Source organism: Narcine bancroftii, chromosome 8 (genome assembly GCF_036971445.1).
Source record: "Narcine bancroftii isolate sNarBan1 chromosome 8, sNarBan1.hap1, whole genome shotgun sequence".
Lineage (NCBI taxonomy): Eukaryota > Metazoa > Chordata > Chondrichthyes > Torpediniformes > Narcinidae > Narcine > Narcine bancroftii.
The window spans coordinates 82314180-82339477 of record NC_091476.1 but is presented as its reverse complement, the minus strand read 5'-3'; the positions used below and the strand labels follow the sequence as shown (position 1 = coordinate 82339477).

At 41.6% G+C, this 25298-nt stretch overlaps 1 protein-coding gene across 7 annotated transcripts in view; it reads right to left on the bottom strand.

Moving 5' to 3' along the window:
• Positions 1-16439: 16439 nt before the first annotated feature.
• Positions 16440-25298, bottom strand: part of acad8 (acyl-CoA dehydrogenase family, member 8) — a 165961-nt gene continuing 157102 nt past the window's right edge. For 6 of the 7 annotated variants that reach the window (XM_069894346.1, XM_069894355.1, XM_069894354.1 and 3 more), the window contains one exon: positions 16440-16944. In XM_069894346.1, the coding sequence (XP_069750447.1) occupies positions 16802-16944 (143 nt within the window). In that variant the 3' untranslated portion in view covers positions 16440-16801. The remainder of the gene's footprint in view (positions 16945-25298) is intronic. The other variant, XM_069894349.1, reaches the window with a different exon arrangement.

The window sequence follows — 25298 nt, the reverse complement described above, 5'->3', positions numbered from 1 at the left end:
AGAAGACAATGGAAAAAGTAAGAGAGGGCAACAAACCACTGGAGTATAAAGGGCAAAAAATCTTCATTTATCCAGATATAAGCTTTGAACTCCTAAAGAAGAGAAAAGAGTTCAATACAGCAAAAGCGATTTTATGGAAGAAAGGATATAAATTTACACTGAAGCATCCTGCGGTATTGAAAATATTTATTCCAGGACAACAAAACAGACTGTTCTCGGATCCAGAAGAAGCACGAAAATTTGCAGAACAATTACAAAAATAGACTGAGGGATGAAGATGGGTAATGAGAGCAAAAATGATCACGATTGATATGTATGTGGGTAAAGACAAAAATAGACTGAGGGATGAAGACGGGTAATGAGGGTAAAAATGACCACAATTGATATGTATGCGGGTAAAGAGGTATAAGAGTGAATAGAGACAATGGGCATACGTGAAAGTATCTGTAATTAGAGGAAAACATAGATAGTATAGATAAGAATTAATAAGGGAAGGTAAGGGAATAGAGAGAATAAGGAGGGAATTAAAAGAGTGACCTTTGTGATGACATATAAAAAGTGAAATCTTTTCTGGGGGGGGCTGGGTGGGGGAAAAGAGCGGTCACTGCAAAATCAGTTGACGCTTGCGAGTGGATTCGCAAATCCAAATGGAGAAGGTTGATGTGGTTGTCCGACAAGGGATAAAGGACAACTCAGGAGGGGAAGGGGAGATTGGGGATAAAGAAGATAGAAATAGGAGAATAAGGAAAATGTTGGATGTTGTAAGAATGTTGTCTGGTAAAGAGTTGAAAATAAGAAAACAGAAATGGAAAAGGAGGAAAGGTAATGATGGAAAAACGGAAAGAGAAGATAAACAAAATATAAAATGGCTACGCTGAAGTATATGACTCTAAATATTAATGGAATACATAACCAAATTAAAAGGAAGAAACTACTAAATTTACTGAAAAAGGAAAAAATAGATATAGCATTTGTCCAAGAAACACACTTAACTGAATTGGAGCACAAGAAATTAAAGAGAGATTGGGTAGGACATGTAACAGCAGCATCGTATAATTCAAAAGCAAGAGGAGTGGCTATATTAATTAGCAAAAATGTGCCATTTAAAATAGAAGAGGAAATAATAGATCCAGCAGGGAGATATGTTATGATAAAATGTCAGATATATTCGGAGCTTTGGAATCTACTTAATATATATTCACCTAACGAAGAAGATCAAAAGTTTATGCAAGATATCTTTTTGAAGGTAGCTAATACACAAGGGAACATACTAATAGGAGGGGATTTCAATCTGAATTTGGATCCAAATATGGATAAAACGGGGAAAAAAATTAACAGGAAGAACAAAGTAACCAAATTTATAATTAAATCAATGCAAGAAATGAAACTTGTGGACATATGGAGGAAACAAAACCCAAAAGAAAAGGAATACTCATACTACTCGACTAGACATAAAACATACTCAAGGATAGACCTATTCCTGTTATCAGCCCACATTCAAGGGAGAGTTAGGAAAACGGAATATAAAGCTAGACTATTATCGGACCACTCACCCCTGTTATTGGCAATAGAGCTAGAGGACATCCCTCCAAGAATGTATAGATGGAGATTAAACCCCATGCTACTTAAAAGACAGGATTTTAGAGAATTTATTGAAAAACAATTAAAAATGTACTTTGAAGTAAATACGGAATCAGTGGAAGATAAGTTTATACTATGGGACGCAATGAAAGCATTCATTAGAGGACAAATAATAAGTTATGCAACCAAGATGAAGAAGGACTATAATCAGGAAACAGAGCAGTTGGAAAGGGAAATAATAAACATAGAAAAAAAATTAGCAAAAAAGGAAGATACAACCAAAAGAAGAGAATTGGCGGATAAAAAAATAAAATATGAAACATTACAAACATATAAGGTGGAGAAGAATATAATGAAGACAAAACAGAAATATTATGAACTAGGTGAAAAAACACACAAAATCTTAGCATGGCAGCTTAAGACAGAGCAAACTAAGAAAATGGTATTGGCAACAAGGAAAAAAGACAAACAAATTACATATAATCCAAAAGAAATTAAGGAAAACTTCAGAGAATTCTATGAACAATTATACCGAACTGAAAACGAAGGGAAAGAAGGGAAAATAGATGAATTTTTGACTAAAATTGAACTACCAAAACTACAAATAGAGGAACAAAATAAATTAACAGAACCATTTGGAACAGTAGAAATACAAGAGATAATAAAAAATTTACCAAATAATAAGACACCAGGAGAGGATGGACTCCCAATAGAATTCTACAAAACATTTAAAGATCTAATAATACCGCCCCTCCTGGATGTAATCAACCAGATCGATGAGACACAAAACTTACCAGATTCATGTAAAACAGCAATAATTACAGTGATACTAAAACAAGGGAAAGATCCACTCTCACCAGCGTCATATAGACCAATATCTCTGCTAAACACAGATTATAAGATAATAGCTAAACTATTAGCAAACAGATTAGCAGAACAGGTACCGAAAATGGTAAATTTAGACCAAACTGGATTTATCAAAAAAAGACGCACAACAGACAATATTTGTAAATTTATTAACTTAATTCATGCAGTAGAAGGAAATAAAACACCGGCAGTAGCAGTTGCTTTAGACGCAGAGAAGGCCTTCGACAGAGTAGAATGGAATTACTTGTTCAAAGTATTGCAAAAATTCAGTTTACCGGAGAAGTATATTAATTGGATTAAAGCATTATATGAGGGACCGTTAGCAAAAGTGACAGTAAATGGACATGTATCAAAGCAATTTAACTTAAGCAGGTCAACGCGGCAGGGATGCCCACTATCACCATTATTGTTTGCGCTAGCTATAGAACCACTAGCAGAATCGATAAGAATAGATAATAATATAAAAGGAATAAAAATAAAAGACAGGGAATATAAAATCAGTCTATTTGCGGATGATGTGATAGTGTACTTAACAGAACCAGAACTATCAATAAAAGAACTATATAAGAAATTGAAGGAATATGGAGAAGTGTCGGGATACAAGATAAACGTAAATAAAAGTGAAGCAATGCCTATGAATAACGCGGATTTCTCAAAATTTAAGGAGGAATCCCCATTCAGATGGCAAACGCAGGCAATAAGATACCTAGGTGTGCAAATAAACAAAAATCTAGGCCAATTATATAAACTCAATTACAATCCACTAATGAAAAAATTACAGGACGATTTAGAGCATTGGAAAGAGCTACCACTAACACTGATAGGAAGGATAAACTGTATTAAAATGAACATTTTTCCAAGGATACTATACTTATTTCAGGCATTGCCAATACAACTGACAGAAAAATTCTTCAAAGAGTTAAAGAAAATAATAAGGAGATTTTTATGGAGAGGGGGGAAACCGAGGATAGCACTAGATAAATTAACAGAATGGTATAAACAAGGAGGCTTACAATTGCCAAACTTCAAAAATTATTATAGAGCCGCACAATTAAGGTACCTATCAGATTTTTATCAAACAAGGGAAAAACCAGACTGGACGAGACTAGAATTAGATAAAATAGGGGAAAAGATACCTGAACACATATTATATAAATGGGACGAAAAATTGGTACAACATAGAACTTCTCCAGTATTACACCATCTCCTCAATATATGGAAGAAGATTCATGTAGAAAGAAATAAAATAAATTATCAAATACCAAAACTAATATTGACGCAAAATAAGCTACTCCCTTTTACAATAGACAACCTTTCCTTTAGAAAATGGGAAAAAAAAGGGATTAAAAGAATAGAAAATTGTTTTTCAGGAAGTAGATTCTTATCCTTTGAACAAATGAGAGATAAGTACAATATAACTGGAGATACAGCACTGGCATATTACCAACTGAGATCCTACTTGAAAGATAAATTAGGAAGCAATTTGAGTTTACCAGAGGGAAGTAACCTTGAATATGTGATTACAGATACAATGTTAATCAAAAGATTTATAACAAATATGTATATCAAACTGCAAGAAAAGGAGAATGAGGAAACAAATGGTAAAACTAAACAAAAATGGGAACAAGATTTAAATATAAAGATAAAGAAGGAAACATGGGAGAAATTATGTTCTGGAACGATGAGAAATACAATAAATACGAGGCTGCGTATGATACAATATAATTGGTTACACAGACTATACATTACACCGCAAAAGTTAAATAAATGGGACCCAACAGTATCTGATAGATGTTTTCGATGTAAAAAAGAAAGGGGAACAACAATTCATGCAATCTGGACATGTGAGAGAGTAGAAAAATTTTGGGATGATCTCAATCAGATATTAAATAAAATAACAGAAAACAATATACCAAAGAATCCAGAGATCTTTCTCCTAAGTAACATAAAAAATAAAGAATTTGGAATTGACTTGGAAGATGCACAAAAAAGATTTGTCAAGATAGCCCTAGCCGTAGCAAAAAAATGTATTATGTCAACCTGGAAATTGGAAGATAATTTGAAAATACAACAATGGTATATAGAAATGAATAAATGTATTCCATTAGAAAAAATAACATATAGTTTAAGAAATAATAGTGAAATATTCGAACAAGTATGGGAGCCTTACATTAAATACAATAGCGAAAACCTACCGGGAACAAACATTACCTAAGTTGATGGAAGGAGAAGAAAAGAAAAGAATGGACTCAGTAGAATTTCTGGTGTATTTTTGTTGAATGACAACATTGTCTGACTGAATTAATGCAACCTAGATTGTATACCTAAAATGGATGAGAGATGGATGAGAGGGGGGGGTGGGGGGGTGGCTTGGGAGGAGGGAGGGGGGGGAGAAAAATTCACTGTAAATGTGTGGAAAAGAAAAAGTGTATATCATGGCTATTGTGATTTATGGTGTGAAAAATAAAAAATTTAAATTAAAAAAAAAAAAAAAAATTGATATAAAATGACTACAAGAAAAGGCAAGGTTCAAGCAACTAAGAAAACGACTACTAAAGAGGTTAGTACTACTGAAGAAGTTGGGCCTACCTCGACGATGGAGCCTCTGGCTCAAGTTCCTCCAAGAGTGACTTGCACTGCAACGGCAAGGATTAACATGATTCCACTGCCATCTCTTTGGGGAGCCGGTGAAAATGGCACTGGAGTCCAGAAGAAGACGATCGAACTGCAAACGTCACAGGTACAACTGTGCATGTGCCAAGCTTTGCACATGCGCACAACAGAGCAGCCTGTTTCCCAATGGGGAACAGTTGAGACGGCTAAGTCTGTGGTCACTAGCGTTGCTAGTCTGAACCAGATTCAACTATTGATTCAATTAGATATTGAATCACAACGATCTACAAGTGACTCAGGGGGACAAAATGAAGATGATCAGGGTGCAGAGAAAGAAGAAAGAGTTTATGAAGAATTGGAAGGAGCTGGAGTAGAATATGAAAAAGAAAAAGGCCCAACTGATTCAGGGGATTGAAACAATACAATTTAAGTACCGTGAAGCCCGAATTAAAGGTACGGAAGCTCATCAACAAACTTCTATAATTATCATCCAAATGCAGCTAATGTGTAACCATATGGACATGCAATTTATATTGTCAGAAGTGATGTTGAATTTGAATATGTTAAGAGTGAAATAAAAATATTTTAAAAATGGCAAACTATAATGAAGCTGTTGATAAAATTAAAATTCAAGTCCAGAAAATTGAAGCTGATATTCAAATTTATCATTATGAAGTGGAACAGTGTAACGATACAGATAATAAACTGAAAGATTCTGTCTTGGCTTGAGATGTGCAAAGGTAAGAACTTTTTCCAAAGAGTGATGTGTTGGAAAATCATAGTGTCACAGAACAATGTGAAGATTGTCAGACTGCCTGAAGGTTTTGAAGGATCTAATCTAGTACAATTTTTTCAAAAATCGATTCCAGAAATTCTGGCTCCTGAGAATTTTCCAAATGGATTTGAACTGGATAAAGCACATGGGTCAAATAGAAAGAAGCCATGCCCGGGACATTCTCGGGACAAGCGCCATGCTCAATTTTGATTAGATGTTTACATTATCAAGATAAAGAAAAGATATTAAGAGTGGCAGTGCAAAATGCCCGAAGACATCAAGGTTCATCAACAGTGGCAAATAGTAAGGTTTTTTTCATGCGTATTTAAGTATGTCAATTGTGAAAAGAAGAAAGGAGTTTAATCCTGCAAAATCTGTGCTTTGGAAAAAGGGATATAAATTCTCTTTTCGCTACCCAGCCTCACTTAAAATGCCTTCTGGAGAAAATCAATCATGGTTTTTTACTGATGAAGTTGAAGCTTTGGAATTTGCAAATTATCTTCCAAATATTTAAACAAGATCAATGAATGGATGTTCAGAGTCAAGTCATTCAGCAAAGTTTGACAGATTGATCTGAGAAGAAGCAAGTTGTACAACAGATGACAGAGCAGCAAGAATTGGTTGAGATCGATGATGACCAAGTGAATAAAGATCTTGAAGAAGCTCTTTATACTTATAAATGAGCTGTTTAATTATTCTGTCTGGGGGAGATGAGCCTTTTGTTTTCTCCTTTCGTAGCCACATGCCATTTTGTGGTGAAGGCCACTTCCCATACAGTAGGACTGGTTTTTCTTTATTACTACATTTTGGGGTCTCTTTATATAGTCTTTTTAGGGGCTTCTTTTTTCATCTTTTTCTGCTCTGTTTTTGCTTGAAGATGTTGAATATAATTGAAAGTTTGAATGGATGGGGGTCTAGCAGGAGCAGGATAGGTGGCGAGAGTTCTTTAACTTTTGGACTTTAGAAGTGGTGAATAATAATGTATTAAAATTTGTAAGTTTTAATATAAATGGTCTTGGTAATTAAATTAAGAGGAAAAAGTTTTGGCATATATCAAAAAATTGAAAGTTGATATTGCTTTTTTGCAAGAGATACATCTAACTGAAAAAGAACATCAAAAAATAAAAAGATTGGGTAGGTCAAGTGGTAGCTTCATCGTTTAATTCTAAAGCAAGAGGGGTTTCTATTTTGATTAATAAGAATGTACCTGTTAAGATTCAATCTGAGATCATGGATCCTGCTGGGAGGTACATTGTCAAATTTATTCAGAGATGTGGACACTAATGAGTATATATGCACCTAATGTAGATGATGAGAGGTTTATTCATGATTCTTTTATGCATCTTGCTGAAGCACATGAAAAGGTTTTAATTGGAGGAGATTTTAATTGTTGTCTTGATTCAATTTTAGGTAAGTCACAGAAATTTCTAACTAAGATGAAAACTGTGTAAAGGGTGAAGGATTTGAATTTGATAGATATTTGGCAAATGTTCCATCTGAAGGAAGAGGATTATTCTTTTTTATTCTATAGGCATGACTCTTACTTGAGAATAGATATGTTTTTAATGTCAGCACAGTTACAAGAGTTATGTATGCAGAGCATAAAGTTAGGATTTTATCTGATCATTCACCACTTTTGACGTCATATATAGTTTCTGAAAAGGAAAAAATTGTTTTATAGATGGAGATTTAATTATACTTTGTTGAAAAGGGTGGACCTTTGTGAATATATAAGAAAACAAATCCAAGAATTTTTAGAAATTAATTCTAATTCAGTGGATAATAAATTTATTTTATGAGATGCTTGGAAAGCTTATTTAAGAGGTCAGAAAAAAAATTAAGAAAGATTATGTTAAAGAATTAGATTGGATAAAGGGATAGAAAATTTGTAAAAAGATTTGCAGAGAAATGTTTCTGAGAAAAATAGGAAAAATGTAATAAAAAAGAAATTTTATTACAATTTTATACAGACATAGAACTGAAAAAAATAATTGAGAAAACTAAACAAAAGTATTATGAATTGGGGAAAGAGCACATAAGGTCTTGGTTTAGCATTTGAAGGTAAAACAAATTTCTAGAACAATTAATGCTATTGAAAAGAATTCAAAGAAAATTACATATAATCCTCAAGAAATAAATGATTCTTTTAAAGACGACTATTTTAATTTGTACAGATCTCGGTTTGATACTGATGAAGTTAAAATTAATAATTTTTTGTCTAAGATTTGTTGACCTGCCTTGAATTGTCAGGACAAGAAATATTTAGATGCTCTATTTACGGTTAATAGAAATTATTGAGGCTCTTAATTCTTTGAAAAGTGGTAAGTCACTAGCGGAGGATGGTTTTCCATCTGAATTTTATAAGAAATTTAAAGATTTATTAATACCTCCTTTTATGAGGTATTTAACAGGCAGCAGAAACCCATTCTCAACTGGAATCTTTTTCAAATACAATTACAACTGTAACACCTAAGAAAGATAGAGATTTGTTGAAAACTGAATCATATAGGCCAATATCTTTATTAAATGATGCCACACAAAGCTTCAAAGTCCAATTGAATTAAATCACATGAGTAAAATGAGACACTAAGCTAGAATGAAAAATCTCAAGATGCTGGAAATCTAAAATAAAAATTCCTGATTCATGTACAGGTCAGGCTGTGTTAGTGAACTTTTCTAGCCTGAAACTGTAGGCCCTTTCAAACTGCCATGTAAAATGGGGTTAACTGGGCAATTTCCCCAGCTAGTGCTCCAGTTATGCAGCAGATAGGAATTGATGTGTAAAATGAGGAACTAAAGGATGACGAGATTGAAGGTGGGGCCACCAAAGGATAAAAGAGGCAACGTGCCTGGAGGCAGAGGAGGTTGGGGACGTCCTAAATTAATATTTTGCGTCAGTGTTCACAAAAGGACCTTGATCAGGGTGCTCCGGATTGCTTCTTGTGCCACGTGACAGTGAGGGCAGAGATAGAATTAGGTGGGGGTTAAACACATGGCTAAAGGGGTGGAGCAAGAGACAGGGTTTCAAGTTCTTGGACCACTGGGACCTTTTTTTGGGGGAGATGGGACCTATACCGTAATGATGGGTTACATCTGAATCCCAGAGGGACCAGTTTCCTGGCAGGGGCATTTGTAGGGCCATCGGGGGAGGGTTTAAACTAGTATGGTTGGGTTTCAAATTAGGCAGGACAGCAGGTTTGTAGGGTAAGGAAAGAGGCATGTTTAAATAATTTGAGGGTGGAACGACAGGAAGTAGTAAAAAGATGTTGTAGTGACAATGGTGAGAATGGAAGAGAGGGTGATAGGCAGAAGGTAGGATGTAGGAGATCCCTGAGATTAATTTATTTCAATGCGAGGAGTGTAGTAAGGAAGTTGGATGAGCTAAAGGTGTGGATTGACACATGGCATTATGATGTTGTGGCTGTTAGCGAGACATGGTTGAAGGAGGGTTGTGACTGGCAGTTAAATGTTCCAGGATTCCACTGCTTTAGATGTGACATAATTGGTGGAGTAAAGGGGGAGGTGTGGCATTACTTGTCAGGGAGGATATTACAGCAGTGCTGAGGTAAGATAGACTGGAGGGCTCATCAAGGAAGGCAGGGTAGAACTGAAAAATAAGAAAGGTGAAGTTACTATTATAGGGGTATATTATAGGCCTCCAAATGGGGAAAGGGAACTAGAAGAGCAAATGTGCAAGGAAATAGCTGAGATGTGCAGTAGAAATAGGGTGGTGTTGGTTGGGGATTTCAATTTTCCAAACATAGATTGGGAAACACAGTCAGTGAGAGGGCAGGATGCCTTAATATTTATACACTGTGTTCAGGACTGCTTTTTGCAGCAATATGTTGAGATGCCCACTTGATGGGGAGCAGTGTTAGATCTGTTATTTGGGAATGAAATGGGGCAGGTGACGGAGGTGAGCATTGGAGAGAACTTTGGATACAGTGATCATGGGTCCATTAGCTTTAGCTTAATTATGGAAAGGGATAGGTCGGGTCCGAGGTTGAAGGTCTTCGAATGGGGGAAAGGCCAGATTTGAAGAAATGAGAAGGGATTTGCAGAGAGTTTTGTGGGCTGATCTTTTTGCCAGAATGGATGTAGAGGACATTTGGGGGGCATTTAGGGGTGAGATTTTGAGAGTATAGGATCTTTATGTTCCAGTCAGGCCAAAAGACTAAAGGTTCGAGGGAGCCGTGGTTTTCTGGTGAAATCAAGAAGTTGGTTCGGGTCAAGAGGGAGGCCTATGCTAAATATAAAAAAACAGGGGTTTGAGGAGATGTATGATCATTACTTAGATTGCAGGAAGAACCTTAAGAGGGAAATTAGAAAGGCAAAAAGAAGATATGATGAGTCCATAGCTAATAAGGTGAAAGTGAATCCTAATTGTTTTTACAGATATGTGAACAGTAAAAGGAGGGTTAAGGATAGAGTAGGTCCACTGGATGATGGGAACGGTGGACTATGTGAGGAACCTTATGAGATGGGAGAAATATTGAACAATTTTTTCTCATCTGTATTAATGAGGGAAAGGGACATTGGGCTATACAAGATATGAGAGGTAAATGGCTTAGTTATGGAGAGGATAGGGATTAGTAAACTGAGGGTTTTGGAGCTTCTAGGGTCAATTAAGTTGGATAAGTCTCCTGGTCTTGATGGGATTTTCCCAGGACTTTAAGGGATGTCAGGGAACAAATAGCGGGGTCACTGACAGTGATTTTTCAAAGATCACTGGAGGAGGGGGTGGTGCCACAGGATTGGAGAGTTGCAAATGTAGTTCTGTTGTTGAAAAAAGACATTTGGTGGAGGCCAAGTAATTATCAGCCAGTAAGTTTGACTTCGATGGTGGGGAAGGTTATGGAGGGTATTCTTCACGATAGTATATATGCATATCTGGATAGATATAACCCAACATGGGTTTGTAAAATGAAAGTCATGTTTGACGAACCTTGTTGAGTTTTTTGAGGAAGTGACAAAAAAGTTGGATGAAGGTAGAGCAGTTGTTGTGGACTATTTGAATTTTAGTAAAGCTTTTGATAAGATTCGGCATGGAAGGTTAATAAGGAAGGTTCAGTCACTAGGAATTAGTGAGAAATTGTGACATGGGTTCAAAGGTGGCTGGGAGATAGACAGCAGAGAGTCATGATGGACAACTGTATGTCAGGTTGGAAGCCTGTGACAAGCGGGGTGCCTCAGGGATCAGTGCTGGGTCCCTTGTTGTTTATCATTTTTATTAATGATTTGTATGAGGGCATGGTTAACTGGGTAAGCAAATATGCAGATGATACGAAAATAGGGAGAGTGGTGGATAGTGAGGTAGGTTTTCTTGGATTACAGAATGATTTGGTTTGTTTGGAAGAATGCGCTGAAAGATGGCAGATGGAATTTAATGTAGATAACTGCGAGGTGCTGCATTTCGGTAAAAATAGGACATATGCAGTTAAGGGGAGGGCATTGAGGTATGCAGAGGAGCAGAGGGGCCGGGGGATTATGGTACAGTGTTCACTGAAGGTGGTGGTTAAGAAGGCATGTGGTGTGCTGGCCTTTGTAAATCATAGTATAGAGTATAGGAGCTGGGAAGTGATGGTGCGGCTATTTAAGGCGTTGGTGAGGCCTGGTTTGGAGTATTGTGTTCAGTTCTGGTCTCCAAATTATAAAAAGGATTTCGATAAGGTGGAGAGGGTGCAGAGAAGATTTACAAGGTTGTTGCCTGGCTTACAGCATCTGGATAACGGAGAGATTAAGGAGACTGGGACTTTATTCATTGGAACGTAGATGACTGAGTGGGGATTTGATAGAGGTATTTAAAATTATGAAAGGAATAGATAGACTAGACATACAGATTCTTTCCCCTGAGGGCATGGGAGGTTGAAACAAGAGGACATGAGTTAAGGTTATAAAGTATAAAATGTTCACAATCACTACTCTGGAGACAAAGTGTTGGAGAACAGGTTCAGCTTTTATTTTGGGTCTGCAGATCTGGGTGTCTCTTAGTCGCAAGACACACCAAAGGTTCAGAATCATCACTCTTTTGAACAGTCCCGCGCTCAACATCACCACCCCTCGCTTTAGTCTCTTCCAATCGGAATTTCAATATCTTACAACCTTCCCCTTTTCCCTTCCATCCCTGCAGATACCACACAGTCCCTCCCTCATCATACATCGCATGTTATGTTAATTTGGCTGTCTCATCATTAGGAGCGTCTAAGTTAATATTCATGTCTTCATTAATCAAGCGCAATGGTTACTGCTGGATACCCTAGGTCACACATGTCAAACTCTGGCCCACGGGCCAAATTTGGCCCGTGATATAATTATATTTGGCCCGCAAGATCATTTCAAAAATGTATTAGAGGTGGCCCGCCCTGCAGCGAGAGCCGATGCTGTTTTTTGGTAATGTCACCCCCACCATCCTCCCCCTTCATTGCACATCCTTCCCCATTGTAACACGAGAAATTGTAACACGAGAAGTCTGTCGATGTCATCAGCCGGCAAGCCAGTTGGAAGGCTGCCCTCACAACCAGTCATTTCTCCCACCTGTCGAGCGGTGCGGTGGATGGGCGAGTGCCTGTGATTTCCTGTCGGCGCGACGGGCATGGCAGGCTGCGCACGGCCCCCGGGCAGCGCGAGCCCCGCGCGACTGGCACCGGACAGCCCTTCCACAGCGCGAGTGCACTTCTCCCGGTCGCCACGGCCTTCAGCGCTTGCACCCGCGTGGACCCCAGGGACGTGACCTGAGGAGTGAGCAGGAAATGCTGAGTCCTGATGCAGGCCAAAATGGACACAGCCTGTGAATGCTGACTACATCTCCACAGGGACCAAATATGTTTCCCTCAGGTCAAGCAAAGGGTGAACTTGAGCTACCTACTCCTGACCTGTAACATTATCCTCCTAAAGTTATATCCTAAAGTTTAACATTACATATGTTGAAAGAAGAGAAAACATGGAGATGTTGTGGAAAATTTTCAATAAATATTTAGTTCGGCCCTCGACTTAGTCCAAGTTTTTAATTTTGGCTCTCCGTGAATTTGAGTTTGACACCCCTGCCCTAGGTCATCTTGCCAGTTTAAACCAGGTTCCGTTATCCTTGAGGCTTCTGATAAGAAAGGGGCCTAATAGCTGGTGGCTAACTATTTTCAAGCTCTAATCTATATATTTTGCATTCCATCACCCTTCACAGAATGGTGCTAGTTTAATCATCTCCAGCCATTTTTCACAAGGGTAAGGGGAAAAAACTTTAGGAGAAATATTAGAGGATGCTTTCTCACACAGTGAGTGGTGGCGGAATGGAATGATCTTCCAAATGAGATAGTTGTGGCAGGGTCCTTTCTGTCATTTAAGAGAAGGTTGGATGTGTACATGGATGTGAGGGGGGTGGAGGGTTATGGGCGGAGCGTGGAAGGGTTGAGCTAGTGGAGTTGCACTAGTGAACCGGTGCAGACTCGAAGGGACGACACGGTCTGCTTCCATGTCATAAACAGTTATATGGTTATAGGGTGAGGTCGAAATGGAACAGGCCTGTGTGCTGGACAATGTGGAGATTAAAGAAGCGGAAGTTTTCAATCTTCTTAAAAACATCAAGATTGATAAGTCCCTGGGCTGGATGTGATGTACCCCAGGCTGTTGTGGGAAGAGATAGGTGGGGCAGTAATTATGATCTTTGAATTCTCTTTAGCTGCAGGGGAGGTATGGGAGGATTGGAGAATGGCAAATGTTGTCCCCTTGTTTACAAAAGGTAATAGGGAAAATCCTGGGAATTATAGTCTATGTCAGTGGTGTGTAAACTATTGGAGAATATTCGAAAGGATAAGATCTATGAGTATTTGGAGAAGTCCAGTCCACTCAAGGAAAGGCAGCATGGCTTTGTGAAGGGAAGGTGGTGCCTCACGAGCCTAATTGAGTTTTTTGAAGATGTAACAAAAGAAATTGATGAAGGAAGAGCGGTAGATGTGGTCATCGTGGATTTTAGCAAGGCATTTGACAAGGTCCCCCACGAGTGACTGATCCAGAAAGTCATGAGTCATGGGATCAGTGGAAAATTGGCTGTGTGGATAAATAATTGGCTTGTAGGAAGAAAACAGAGTAATGTAGTAGTAAGTAGTAATGGAAGGAAAGTATTTTGCCTGGAGGTCGGTGACTAGTGGATCTGTTCTGAGACCCCTGCTCTTTGTGATTTTTATAAATGACCTGGATGACGAGGCAGAAGGATGAGTCAGTAAGTTTGCAGATGACACGAAGGTTGGAGGAGTTGTGGATGGAGCTGAAGGTTGTCGAAGGTTACAAGAGGATGTAGACAGGATGCAGAGTTGGGTGGAAAAGTGGCAGATGGATTTCAATTTGGATAAGTGTGAGGTGATGCATTTTGGAAGGACAAACCAGAAGGCTGAGAACAGGGTTAATGGTCGGTTACTTAAGAGTGTGAATGAATAGAGGGACCTTGGAGTGCAAATTCTACATTCCTCAAGGTCACTGCACAGGTTGATAGGATAGTTAAGAAGGCTTAAGGGATGCTGGGATTCATTAATGTGGGATTGAATTCAGTAGCGAGGTCATGTTACAACTCTACAAATCTCTGTTAAGACTGCACTTAAGAGTATTGTGTTCAGTTCTGGTCATCTCATTATAGGAAGGATGTGGAAGCTATGGAGAGGGTGCAGAGGAGATTTACCAGGATGTTGCCTGGATTGAGAAATAAGTCTTATGAGGCATGGTTAGCAAAGCTGGGACTTTGTCTTTGGAGCATAGAAGGATGAGAGGAGACTTGATAGAGGTCTACAAGATTATGAGGGGCATAAATAGGGTGGTCAGCCAGCACCTGCTTCCCAGGGCAGGAATAGCAAACACTGGAGTACATGTGTACAAAGTGAATGCAGGGAAGTTTAGGGAGACATTTTTTTTTAAGTACAGAGAGTTTGGGAGCCTGGAATGCCTTTCCAGGGATGGTGGTGGAGGGAGAAACATTAGGGGCATTTAAGAGACTCTGAGACAGACACATGGATGAAGAAAAAATAGAGGGTTATAGGGTAGGGAGGGTTTAGAACTTTTTTTAGGAAAGAATGTATGGGTCAGCATAACATCGAGGGCTGAAGGGCCTGTACTGTGTTGTTCTATGACATTGCTCCCTGTCAGGTCACTACTGTGGATATCGCTGGAAATGTCACGGAAAAGGCGTGTGCTAATACTGAGGCTGAGTTGTAGTATTGTGATAGATCAATACTTGCAGAGAGCCGCATCCCATTTGGTTCAGGGAACTAGGTGTGAGTAAGTCTGTTCGTAGTGCGTGTACTCAAGTGTGTGAGTGTGTCGGGTATAGGTTCAGTATTTTCAGAGACTAGCCCAGGTCCAAGGTTGCTTAAGCAAAATATTGATCAAGTACCATTTAACGTTCTCCCCTATTTGTCTCCCGTGTGTTAATTAAAGTTGTGTGTGATTGTAACATTTGTGTCCAGACCCGTCTCTCTGTGATCCCACCGAACCTGTTATTCTTCCCAACATACCTCTTTCCAGATGGCAGCAGTGAGAACAGAGTGTGTCCTGCTGCTCTCCGACAACTAACAACAAAGAATCAAACCGTTCCAATTGCACCATCATTTCCATCTAAAAATTACTAGAAATGTATCATGTGAATCTGTGTAATTCAATCTGGTCCTGGCTGACCATCCTAGGTCAGTGTCCTACTCTAGTTTTCTCCCCATATTATAGAACGCTACACCACACAAACAGACCCTTCAGCCCTTTGCTGATTTGTTACTGTGCCTCGTTGCATTATCCTGAACCTCTTCTATCCTTGTACCATCCTTCAGCCATTTAGTTTTTAGAATGACAACCAATTTTCCCCTGCAACCGCTGCAACTGTGTCTGCCTGTCCCGTGTCGGACTTGTCAGCCACAAACGAGCCTGCAGCTGATGTGGACATTTACCCCTCCATAAATTTTCATCTGCGAAGCCAAGCCAAAAAAGAAAGAATATATTTAATGATTTGGCCTCGATTGCTTTCTGCGGCAGTCCACAAGCTCTCCACTCTTGAATGAAGACATTTCTCACCTCTGTGCTAAATGTCATACACTGAATCCTTACGCTGTGATCCTTGGTTCGGGACTTCCCTGCCACCAAGAATATCCTACCTCCATCTAGTCTAACCTGTCACTTCAATGTTTTGTAAGTCTCAAAAAAGTTTGAAACACTCACGAATTCTTCTAAATGAGGCACAGTTAGTTTAGCGGTCAGCACAACGACTACAGTGTCAGTGACCGAGTTTGAATCCCATGCTGTTGGTAAGGAGCTTGTACCTTCTCCCATTGTCTGCATGGGTTTTCCCCGGGGGCTCTGGTTTCCTGCCACTCTCCAGAAGACATGAAACCGAAAAGAACACGCTGAGTCATGCAGAGGTCTGGAGTAACTGGTTTACTGGTTTGAGATCGCACGTTTAAAGAGCCCACCTGGCCCCAGAGTCCTTATACCCCGCCGGAGCAGCAGTGACACCAACTTCTGGGCCGCAGCTTTGGCCCGAGCTGAACGTCTCCATGGATGCTGCTGGCTGCAGATTTACCTGCCAGTTTTCTTGCTGTGCATCCACCCCCCCCCCCCACCACCCCCCCAGAACCGGCGATGGAAACCGTAACCTGTATGCTGTCCGTTTTGCGTGGTCAGTCTCATCTCCTGGCAGGTGGTGTAACAACTGGTTGTTCAATGTCCAGCCATGCCAGTTGGGGACGGTCGATGGTAAATGTCTCCTCCCGGCCCCCAATCTCAAAAACACAGGTTGTCCCATTTTGTCCCACTACCCCTAAGGGTCCTTTGTATGGCCATTGTAGGGGCAGTCTGTGTGCTCCTCCATGGATGAACACGTACTCACTCTGCCTCGGGTCATCGGGTACGAAGGAGGGTGCTGCTCCATGGTGGGACGGTGGCCAGTGTCCCCAGTCACTTCGGAGCTTGGTCAGCACCTCTGTTGGTGTGTCTCCTTGGTCACAGGTTGCGGACATGAGCGGTGAACCATAAACCAACTTGGCTGATGACTCCGCTAGATCTTCTTTGGGTGCTGTGCAGATGTCCAGCAGCAGGCAGGGGAGCTTGTCCACCCAACCGGGTCCTCAGAGATGTTAAAGGACCTGTTATAGTAGGAGTAATTTCAAAGTTACCCATGCAGGTTGTCTCATTTTTATTAGGGAATGATTTGGCAGAGGATAAAATTGGGTCAGTTTTGAGATTAACAAATCGGCCTAGTAAGGATGATGTTAAGGAGGATTGTGAGATATATCCTACATGTGCTGTAACAAGGTCTTTGTCTAAGAAAATGATGAGAGGTGAGGAAGATCCAGTTGATAGAGATTTGCCCAGTACTTCTGAAATAGTCGAAAGAGCAGGTTAATTGTGAGAGTCAGGATTTCTCTTTGTCAAGGAAAGAGTTAATTCAGCAACAGTGGACAGATACAGATCTTATTGACATAAGGGACAAAGCAGTAAGTGAACAGATCAAATAATATCCACAGGCCATTTTCTTTAATGGATGAATTGTTGATGAGAAAATGGAGACCTCTTGATATTCCTGCTAATGAAAAGTGGGAGGGGCGGGGAGGGGTGTGATTGATCAGGTGGTTGTTCCTAGAAATTACCGGAATGAAATTTTAAATTTAGCCCATAGTGCTCCTTTAGGTGATCATCTTGGTGTAAAGAAAACCATGAATAAGATTTTGAAACAATTTTTCTGGCCTGGTTTGAGGAAGGATGTTGTAAATTGGTGCAGGACATGTCATTTTTGTCAGGTTGTGGAGAAATCTAACCAGGATGCTCCAGTGGCTCCATTACAACCTATTCCTGTTGTTGGGGAACCTTTCACTAGGGTTATTGTGGATTGTGTAGATCCCCTGCTGAAAACTAAATCTGGAAATCAGTACTTGTTAACAATTATGTGTATAGCATCAAGATTTCCAGAAGGAATATTAAAGCCAAAACGGTGGTAAAGGCTCTGGAAAGATTTTTCACAGTTTTTGAATTACCTAAAGAGATCCAGAGTGATCAAGGATCTAACTTTATGTCTGGGTTGTTTCAACAATTAGTTTATGAGTTGGAAATAAAACAGATCACTTCATCTGCGTACCATCCTGAAACTCAGGGAGCTTTGGAAAGATTTCATTCTACTCTTAAAAATATGATGAGCATTTATTTTCTGGAGAATGGAAAAGATCGGGACGAAGGTATTCATTTATTGTTATTTGCAGCAAGGGATGCTGTGCAGGAGTCATTAGGTTTCAGCCCTTTTGAAATTGTGTTTGGACATCAGGTTAGAGAACCTTTAATGTTGATAAAAGAACAGTGAGTTAATGAGGATGTGGAGTTGGACTTGCTGGATCATGTTTCTAAATTTAAAGATGGGTTACAAAAAGTGTGAAATTAGAATTAGAATTTAGAAATGGCTCAGGGTAAAATGAAGCGTTTATTTGACACGAAAGCTCAAGTGAGGAATTTTAAGATAGGAAGTAAAGTTTTGATTTTGTTTCCAACACATGACAATCCTTTGAGAGCTAGATTTTCTGGACTGAATGATGTTACCTATGTTGTTAATTCAGTGACGGAGAGTGAGCGAGGGAGAAAAAGAGTGAGAGAGAGAGAAAGAGAAAGAAAGAGGGAGAGAGGGAGAAAAAGAGAAAGAGAGTGATAGAAAAAGAGAGATGGAGGGAAATTGGGAGAAATAGAAAGAGAGAGAGAAAAAGAAAGAGCGAAATAAAGAGTGCAAGAATTCAGTTCTACAGTTCAGCAGCAGATGGGTCTTGATAGGACAAGCTGGAAAGCTTGTGGAAAACTCTATTTTTCAGCCAGGTTGTGAGTGCTTAGTTCAGCCTGTTCAAAGCCCTTGTGGTCCTTACAAGAGGAGAGGACTGGCTGCCTAATGTTTCACCTGAAATAAGGGTAACAAAAAGGAACTCTGTGGTGACCTGAAAGAAAGAGGTTATCATCTGGAAAACCCTGATGGGGCAGGTTTCTTCGGCAAGACACTAATGTGGCTGATTGAAAGGGATCAGTTTGTATCCAGGAACAACAAATCTCTCTCTGAAAACCGACAAGAACCTTCCTGAGCAGTAACCATTTATCTTTCAAGCACCAAAGCCTGGTGAACTTCATAAAAGTTAAATTCTGTTCACAGTATAAGAATTGCCGGCAACCAGAGAACTTGGAGGAATGAGAAGTGAGATTAGACTGTGAATCAACAAACTTTTCTGAACTTACACACACATTGCATACATGCTCGTTTAGAATTAGAATAGGTTTAAGTTAAAGTTTGATTCTGTTTTCAAGTTTAAAGATACTTAAACAGTACCTTTGTTTAAGTAACCATTTGTCTTGGTGAATTTTTTTTGCAGCTGGGTTTTGGGGTCCTCTGGGCCCATAACAACTGGGCATCTATCGGAGACTGTTGCATCATTCAGCCTCCTGTATTCACCACATGGCCTCCATCCTCCAGTGGACTTGGGCTCCACATGGAGTGGAGAGGCCCATGGGCTGTCTGAGAGCTGCACGATCCCATCTCCTCCATCTTGTTAAACTCATGAGCCACAGCTTGTCTGGTGCTAGCCTGAGGGCTCGTGTGTGCAGGTGGTGTCTCTCAGTGGGGATGTGGTGTATCACACTGTGTTTAGGGGCTGCCATGGAAAATTACGGTGTGACAATATACGGGAACTTTGATAACACCCTGGCAAGCTCGTCTGAGTACTTGACAGAGTTGATGTGCAGAGTTAGTAATTTGGCCTCCCCATGGAGAAAGCTTTGGAAAGTCTTGGCATTGACCAGCCTCCATCCCTTCAGGTCCACCAGCAAAGCTGTGCCTGGAGGAAGTCTACCCTCAGGAATGGCTGTGACACTGTGGCAATTGTGAACGTCCACATGAATCAGCTGGAACCAAATTGCAATGGGGCCGTCCGTGTGCCATAAGTGGGGGTGGTGCTGCCGTTAGCTGCCATGAGCTCTGGCCCTGCCCCTGTAGATCTAATATCGGGGTTCAGTGTTGGGGGGGGGAGGGAAAAAAGATACTGCTTTTAGCTCCTGTGTCTTCTATGAACCTTCCCCAGATATACAGGAGGTTACTGCAATGGCCAGCTGCCAAAGCCATTACCAAAGGCTGGCCTTTTCATTTCCCTGAAATGAGCATGGCTGTCGGCATCAGCAGGCCCCGGATCCCCATCTTTGATGGTAAAAACACCAAGATTTGGAGCTGGTGTCATTGCTCGGCGCGGGATTCGGAGCTAGTGTCATTGCTCGGTGCAGGTGTTACAGGTTTAGCTGATGAGGTGCGGAGTGGTAGGGCCTTCGGCCGTGACACAGCACTAATTCCAACGCTGGCCCCGTTGTCTCGTTTGGTGTGCCATAATCATCCATGTGAGCAGCCACATTCCATGGGTCGGAGAAATCTTCATTTGTTAGTAAGAAGATGTCCTCTGGCATCTGCTCTAAACATGAGCTGCTCAGAGTAGACTTGGCTTAGTGCCAGCATGTCACTCAACAGGGCTGACGGGGCCTGGTCGTTTAGGCTGTCCATCCATAGCAGCCTTTTCAGCGTGAGTGGCCGACCGAATGTGCTGACTAACAGGGCCTCGAGTGCCAGCCTCCGGAGGCTGCTGTAGAAAGTCCATTATGCGGCCTGCCATTTCCTGGTTGAGAGCAGCCACCACGTAGTAATGTTGGATCTCATCTGAGACAAGGGCTGGACGAGGGGCTGAGTGGTCAGTTTTGAAAAGTTCCCCATGCTGCTGGAGTTATTTGCATCAGGTCCAAATGCCGTTGGACCGTCGGGGTCACCAATGTGGCTGCTAAGCCACTAAACAGAAAGGAATACACTGAGCTTTGCAGAGTTCTGGACTAACTTTTTACTGGTTTTAAATCATGTGCTTAAAGAGGCCTGCCCAGTCCCAGAGTCCTTAGGCCCCCAGTGGGCTGAAAGTGACATCAACCTCCAGGCCGCGGCTTTGATCTGTGCTGAGTATCTCCGTATTTAGACTTAACTCTTGACTGCTATGGACTTAACTCGTAAATGCTTACACCGGTTCGCTTGTCATGTGGGTGAGCCGCTACAGTATGTTAGTTCAGGATTCCTTTATTGACAGGTAATACAGTAAAAGCCCTGATTTTTAGAATTCAAGCAACTGGTAAGAAAAATTAAGGAAAATAAATAAAATATTAAAATAAAATAATAGGTAAAAATATGCAAGTGTAGCTCAGTATTCTAAACTGAGCTGCTATATATGTCAGTGTACATGTTGTGGAATCACTGTAAATGTTGTCGAGTTGATGTATACGCTGGGAAGTCAATGTACACACTGTGGATTTTAGTGCAAGACTGAAACCTCCAGGCTTGCATGCTGGGCTTATATCTGTTACACCTTCTGTCAGCAACATCATCAGCTCAGATTGTGACGGAGCATTTAAGGTGTTTTGGGAAGGATTATTAGAGCAGATTGCACACAAACATTTTAAAACACAGTGCTTTTAACAAATAGAGCAACAAAGTTGCAGCATACAGCTTGCCTGGGAGAGCATATGATTTTTGCAGGCAGACAGAACAGTTTTGCTCTCAGAGAGGGAGGATGAGAGATAGAGAGAAAGGAGACAGAAATCAGTTCCAGAAGGAAAAAGCTGACAAACGTTTGGAAGACTGTCTGGTCAAAGAAAGAAGGAGGATCATCTGGAGAACCCTGAAGGGGGCAAGTTTCGTCAGCAAGACTGATTAAACAGGAATCAGCTGCAGATGTCCTGGAACAAAAGGAATCTCTCTCTGAAGACCAACAGGAACCCTCCTGAGTGGTAACCATTTGCCTGTTAAGCACCAAAGACTGGTGAACTTTGTTAATGCTAACTTCCGTGCACAGTACAAGAATTGCCTGCAACCTGTGAGATTGGACTGTGATCCAAATAACTTTTCTAATCTTAAATGTACATTATACACACCTGCGCTTAGTATTATAGGGGGATTAAGTGGGTTAGGTAGGTTAAGTAAGTAGGTTAAGTAATGATTTAAGTTTAATTCTGTTTTCTTGTTCAAATATAATTAACAACTACTTTTGTTTAAGTAACCCTGTGTTGTGGTGCATGTCTATTACTGCTGGTTTTTGGGGTCCTCTGGACTTCCGTAACAAGATAAATACATGTGTTGGGTGTAGGCCAATTTCCGGCGTTTTCCACAGCACGTTGCTATTTTGGGAGCTGGTTCGCTTGCTGGTAAGTGGGTCACCACACAAGTTTAAAATAGTAAAGGTAAATGGTCTCTGACATAACACATGAACCTCTGGTGAAGATGGAAGCAAATATTCAGCCAGCTGACAGTCTTGCTCATAGCAGCTGTTTGAATGAATTTGGGTGAAACAGCAATGGTGTCGCCCAGGATGAAGAGCTGGTTGATGCCACTTGCAATTGGGGGATACTCTCTTAAACACACTCCTTATCCCTGCTTAGAAAGTCGCCCCATTATCTGTAAACTTGGGTGGGGAGGAGCTATTTATCTATAATGTTATCGTTCATCTTTCTGGCGGTTCCGTGGAGGGAGAGGACGTTCAAGCAGTTCCGTGGAGGGAGAGGAAGAGGAAGGTCAGGTGGCTCCACGGAGGGAGAGGACGTTCAGGCGGCTCGGCGGAGGGAGAGGAAGAGGAAGTTGAAGTGGCTTCGCAGAGGAAGAGGGAGTTCAGACGGCTCTACAGAGAGAGAGGAAGAGGAAATTCGAGTGGCTTTGTGGAGGGAGAGGAAGTTCGGGCAGATCCGCGGAGGGAGGTTTGGGTGGCTCCATGAAGGGAGATGAAGAGGAAGCTCAGGCGACTCCATGGAGGGAGAGGAAGAGGAAGTTCAGGTGGATCAGCGGTGGGAGAGGAAGAGGAAGTTTGGGCGGCTCCATGGAGGGAGAGGAAGAGGAAGTTCAGCTGGCTCCATGGAGGGAGAGGAAGAGGAAGTTCAGGTGGATCAGCGGTGGGTGAGGAAGAGGAAGTTTGGGCGGCTCCATGGAGGGAGAGGAAGAGGAAGTTCAGCTGGCTCCATGGAGGGAGAGGAAGAGGAAGTTCAGCTGGCTCCATGGAGGGAGAGGAAGAGGAAGTTCGGCCAGCTCCACGGAGGGAGAGGAAGAGGAAGTTTGGGGGGCTCCGCGGAGGGAGAGGAAGAAGAAGTTTGGGCTGATCTGCAGAGGGAGAAGTTTGGGTGGCTCTGTGAAGGGAGAGGAAGAGGATGCTCAGGCAGCTCAGTGGAGGGAGAGGAAGAGGATGTTCGGGTGGCTCCATGGAGGGAGAGGAAGAGGAAGTTCGGCTGGCTCCGTGGCAGGAGAGGAAGAGGAAGTTCGGATGGCTCTGCGGAGGGAGAGGAAGAGGAAGTTCGGGCGGCTCCATGGAGGGAAAGGAAGTTCGGCTGGCTCCATGGAGGGAGAGGAAGTTCGACCAGCTCCACAGAGGGAGAGGAAGAGGAAGTTTGGGGGGCTCCGCGGAGGGAGAGGAAGAGGAAGTTTGGGCTGATCTGCAGAGGGAGAAGTTTGGGCGGCTCTGTGAAGGGAGAGGAAGAGGATGTTCGGGCGACTCAGTGGAGGCAGAGGAAAAGGAAATTCAGGTGGCTCTGCAGAGGGAGAAGAAGAGGAAGTTCGGGCAGCTCAGCGGAGGGAGAGGAAGAGGAAGATCGGGCGGATCAGCGGAGGGAGAGGAAGAGGAAGTTTGGGCGGCTCCATGGAGGGAGAAGAAGTTCGGCCAGCTCCACGGAGGGAGAGGAAGAGGAAGTTTGGGCTGATCTGCAGAGGGAGAAGTTTGGGCGGCTCTGTGAAGGGAGAAGAAGAGGACATTCGGAGGGCTCCGTGAGGGAGAGGAAGATGCAGCAACAGTTAAATGTTTCCATATAATGTGACTGAAAAAAATGCTTTAAGGTTTATATATTCATTCAAGTTCAATGCTAGTACAGTGGAGTATTTTTGTCTTTTAAACTGTTTATTCTTAAAGTCGGTGTACTAGTTGGGCTTTGTAAGAGTAATGTCAATCAACCAGAAAGTACACTTATCTGGCACCTACCAATGCCCATAAGTTCCGGATACCAGGGGTTTTATTTTAGTACTGATGTAACGTTACACCACCGTACCGCAGATAAAGAGTAGCTGTTAGTGCTGCCTGGTGCCCCTCGGAGTACGAGAGAAAGAAGCAAAAAAAGAGTTCATTCTGAGTCACCGAGTGTCCATGGATTCACCGCCACCGGTCCCACAGCCTCTGCAGCCTCACAGATCTGGTTCGATCCATCAGCAACCTGAGCTCCAAACCTCCAGAGCCCTTAAGCACTCGGGGCCTTTTTCTCAAAGACCCCTGAATTCCAGCTCTCATACCAGGTTCCCTTGAGCCTTTTTTTTCTTATTTTTTTCCTAGCAGCCCACAACCTGTGCAGATCCCCCAACCACAAGTCACCCACATGTGTATGGGTCCCTCAACCACTGAGTCCCTCGCTAGTCTGCTGCCGTGGACACCTTCCTGAGGGATGTTCTCCTCATTTCTGGGGCCTTTCTGGGCCCCGGATTCTGCAACTAACTACCCCCCCCTCCAACAAATGACTGCTGCTCTGCACAGCTGCCATCACCTTGAGCACAATTGACTCGTTTAACTGGCTTTTTAATGGCAGTTCAGAGCAGCCTGCAATAGGTTCGGGCAGTTGAACCCTTTGGAGCAGCACTCTCCCTGCTCCACACCAGTGACAGCACCACCTTTTGTTTTTGAGTATAATTGGGCAGCAGAGGTTTAAATGGCTGGATTGACTTCTTCTGTGCTGTAAATAAAATTTAAAATGTAAAAATAATCAAATTTTAATGATCACAAAGGAACAGAAACAGGCCATTTGGCCCATCAAGTCTGCTCTGTGAAACCTCCCTGAGCTAAACTGTTCTTGCATCTAGTTCCAAGTCCCTTCATGAAAACATGCTGGTGACCTACCCTGCCATGCACCTTATCCTTTAGGATCGATTCCAATATCTTTCCAACTACCGACCTAGGCCTATAATTTCCTTTTTTTGCCTCCCTCCTTTCTTAAACAGTAGAACTACATTTGCGGCCATTCAATCCTTGGGAACCAAGCCCGAGGAAAATCAATTCCAATGCCTCCAAGGCCACCACCTTCAGAACCCGTGGGTGCACATCATCTGGACCCGGAGACTTATTGACTTTATTCAGCTTACTAAGCATCATCTCTCTTATAATCCTGACTACTGAATTCTATTCCCAGAGACCTTTAAATGGTTATTTTGTGTCAGTCCACTAAGAAGGACATTAGCAATATCCCTGATATTCAGTCTCTCTGCTATCTCCTTGTCACCCATCATTTCTCCAGCTTCATTTTCAATCAGCCCTATACCTAAACTTGTTTATTTTTTTAAATACATTTGAAGAAACTCAGCATCCTTTTGTCTGTTATTTGCTAATTTCCTTTCATAATTCATTTTTTCTTTCCTAATGACTTTCTTTGTCTCTCTACAAGT